The following is a 3,308-nucleotide window of genomic DNA, read 5'->3' as shown; positions in this document are numbered from 1 at the left end:
AGGCACTGATTTTTGATCTGAGATCAAACACTTTTGAGCTAATTATGATAATTTTGGACCACTAATTATCCAGATCTACATCACAACTAGTATAACTTAAAAAAAAAATCGATATAAAATTTAAATTTACATTATACATATAATTTCTTAACCACTTTTCAAGTTATTTTTTTCTCATCCTCAACTTAAAAAAATAAATAAAGAACACTTATACAAAAAAAAAACATGTTTTAATAACATGGTTTTTTTCCTCATATGCTTGAAAGGAATATTAGCCTCCTTAACACACCATCTTAATCATCTACCGAACTGAACTTCACTTTTTTGGATCAGAAACTTCACTTCACTTTCAACACGTTCTCAAAATTTTTGAAAAAAAAAAAAAATTGTAAGTGCAGCAAAGATAAAATTAAACATAACACTCTAACATAAGGCGGGTCTTACTAAATGTGCAAGTCCCACCTCAATTGATGGGGTTATGTTTAATTTTCTGATCAGATTCTATGCACGTAAAAAAATTATAATTTCTCTACAAATCACTCAACTATGGCTTGACCCACTTGCTTTTTCAGACCCCCCAATCAGCCCTTCTCTCCTCAACTTCTCTTCCTTAGCTTTCCTGCAAAAAACCACCCAAGCATTCACTTCCATTGCGACACACACACCAATCAAAGTAGACAGACTCAAACAATAACCCAGCTTTGCATAAGATCTTCCCTCTCCCATCACTTCAAAGCCCTGAAAAACATTCACAACCCCAATCACCACACAAGCATATCCAACAAAATGGTGGTATGATTTCCAATACTTCCTGAACTTATTTGTAGTTTTAGGCCTAAACAGCAATGCCAGTGTCTGCAAACTCCCCAAGCAAAATGCTGCGAACCCAAGCTTCCGGTGCAGCCCATAAACCCTCCCTGGAGAAAGCTCCCCGAGGTGAATTCCGATTGCAAACCCTACAGTTCCTAAGAAAAATGCCATGAGTTGGACACCAGCATGAGCATAGAACCATGCAGGCCCTAGGGTTTGAAAGTGTCGAAGGTACCGTGCTGTGACTGCTCCAATGGGTAGTAAAATTCCCCATGAGACGCCATTGATGATGCCATGAGCGACTTTTAATGTCTGAATATTATTGTTTTCTTTTGATTGAGAGCCGGACAGTAGATCGATTGTTGCAATAGAGGACAAGTCATTAATGGTGGTTGGATGAATGGTAGGTGAGTAACCCTGGACGTAGAGTCCACGGTTCCAAACATGATGGATTTTGGTCTTGTTTGGTACTAGTTTTAGTGTGGCATAGATTTGGATAGAGGCACCGTCGTGTACGGTGGCTAACTTGCCACCGTACAGGGTAGCAGAGGAAGAGTGGAGGTGGATGTCGAGGGGGCGCGAGAGGAGTGGGCCCCGCTGGAGCTTCACAGTACGGTCTAGAATGTAGGGTAGTAGGACTAGTTGACCGGAGTTGGGGTCCGGGAAGGCGATTAGGGCACGTGTTCCGGTCATTTCAGCTGAGCTAGGGTTTATGCCCCATGCAACCCAACCGGAGGGCGATATGAAGGTGCCGAAAAAGACTAGGTCAAGGGTGGCATTGTGCGGGTGGAAGGTCCATGCTATGGATGCTTGTTGGGAAGGTAGTGTCATGCATTTTTGGAAGGTTTTGGCGGCGGCGGCGGTGGTGCAGTGGGCGGAATCCACCATGTGTGGATGGGAAGAGAGGAGGAAGGGGAGGAGGAGAAAGAGGAGGAGCATGATGGTGGGAGAAAAGTGAGGGAGGGAAAGAGTAAAGAAGGTTGAAGATAGAGAAAGGTTTTGTAAACATATATATGTTGTTTTGTGTTTGATGATGTTCTTTGAGGATAATGAAAACTATAGGTCATGTGTGATGAGTAGTGAGAGAATGAAATATATGAATGATGGGTGGTGCTTAGCTTTGAAGGTAAGAAAATTGTTGAGTTGAGTTGGTTTGGTGGGGGGTGGAAATGAAAGCTTGGCTTCTGGTTGTATATGATGAGTGGTTGCATGCTAAGGGGAATTTGTGGAGTTCGTTTTTGTATCCTTTCTAATAAGTGGATGAGTAGTACATATTTATCAAGAAGATAACGGAATTATTTGGTGCAGTTTATATAGAGTTGTTTGTAAATTTTTTTTTAATAGAAATTTGTGGTATAATTTTTATTTACAATTTATAAGGCATTAATAATTTAAATAAATTAATAATCATAATAATTATTGAGAAGCATAGTGAGTGTTGCTTTTAACTTTTGTTTTTTAACTCATTAACTTTTCACTTGTAAGAAATGATACCTAACAAGCTCAATATTATTCACCAATTTATTTAATGGGTGAAGAAAATAACTTTTGAAAGGTTCAATTTCTCTTTAGTTGGGGAAAGAAATAGACCCATCCAATTGGTCCCAGCTACGCACATAACATTAATAATTTAAATTGTTCAATTTTTTTAAGTTCCAATGCATGAATTATTCATGAAATGAATTAAATTAATTTCAAGAATAGTAGTGTATAATTTTATCATATTAATTTTAAAAAGAAGAAGAGAGAAATAGGTGATATGTATAACGGTAAAAATATAAAACTAGGATAAACTACCAATAGGTTATAATAGTTTGACTTAATTCTCATCAAGTCTTATTGAAAATAAATTCTATTAAAATTGTCGCTAAAAATAATTTTTTGTGATGATTTTTTGCACATGTCGCTAAAAATTGATAATTAGTGACTTTTTTAATCACAATTTTTATAAATTGTTATTAAAATTTATAATTAGTGATATTTTTTATAACAAAATTTTTAAACTGCCGTTGAAAATTAACAATTAGTGACGTTTTTCATAATGTTTGATAAAAAATGCCATTAATTAAAGGACCTATTGGATAATAAGTCCATGTATTAGGACTTACACGTAAGTTCTCCAACATAATATTGATTTTTTAAGATAAATATAATAAAATTATATGAATTCTATTGTCGAATCAATTTATTATTTATTATTTATTTTTTTATAAATAATCTGCACATAAGGAGTCCAGAAAATAAACAAACTAAGCAAGAACTTTGGGAACCCAAATTATTACCCAGACTTTTGCCCGTAATTGAAACGTGTGGTAGAGATTGAATTGGTGTATTGTGAAATTCATGTGTAGAATGAATTTGGATCATATATTAATATTTTTGGATAATTTTCTTAGTAATTTTTAAATTTATAATATTACCCACAAAGGATGGACTGGACAAAGAAGCCTAGTTCATTTTTGAATGTGTGGCTGTGTACTTTCTGTGACATAGTGAAA

General features: G+C 35.4%; 1 protein-coding gene across 1 annotated transcript; it reads right to left on the bottom strand.

Moving 5' to 3' along the window:
• Window positions 1-215: 215 nt before the first annotated feature.
• Window positions 216-2,062, bottom strand: LOC114273589 (Auxin-responsive family protein). The gene has a single exon (XM_082879503.1). The coding sequence runs from the start codon at window positions 1,747-1,749 to the stop codon at window positions 541-543; it is 1,209 nt and encodes a 402-aa protein (XP_082735629.1). The 5' UTR covers window positions 1,750-2,062; the 3' UTR covers window positions 216-540.
• Between the last annotated feature and the right edge of the window lie 1,246 nt (window positions 2,063-3,308).

This window comes from Camellia sinensis, chromosome 7 (genome assembly GCF_055761805.1).
Source record: "Camellia sinensis isolate YWXY chromosome 7, ASM5576180v1, whole genome shotgun sequence".
NCBI classification, from domain to species: Eukaryota; Viridiplantae; Streptophyta; class Magnoliopsida; order Ericales; family Theaceae; genus Camellia; species Camellia sinensis.
Note: the sequence above shows the minus strand (reverse complement) of the source record. Positions and strands in the feature narration are given on the sequence as shown.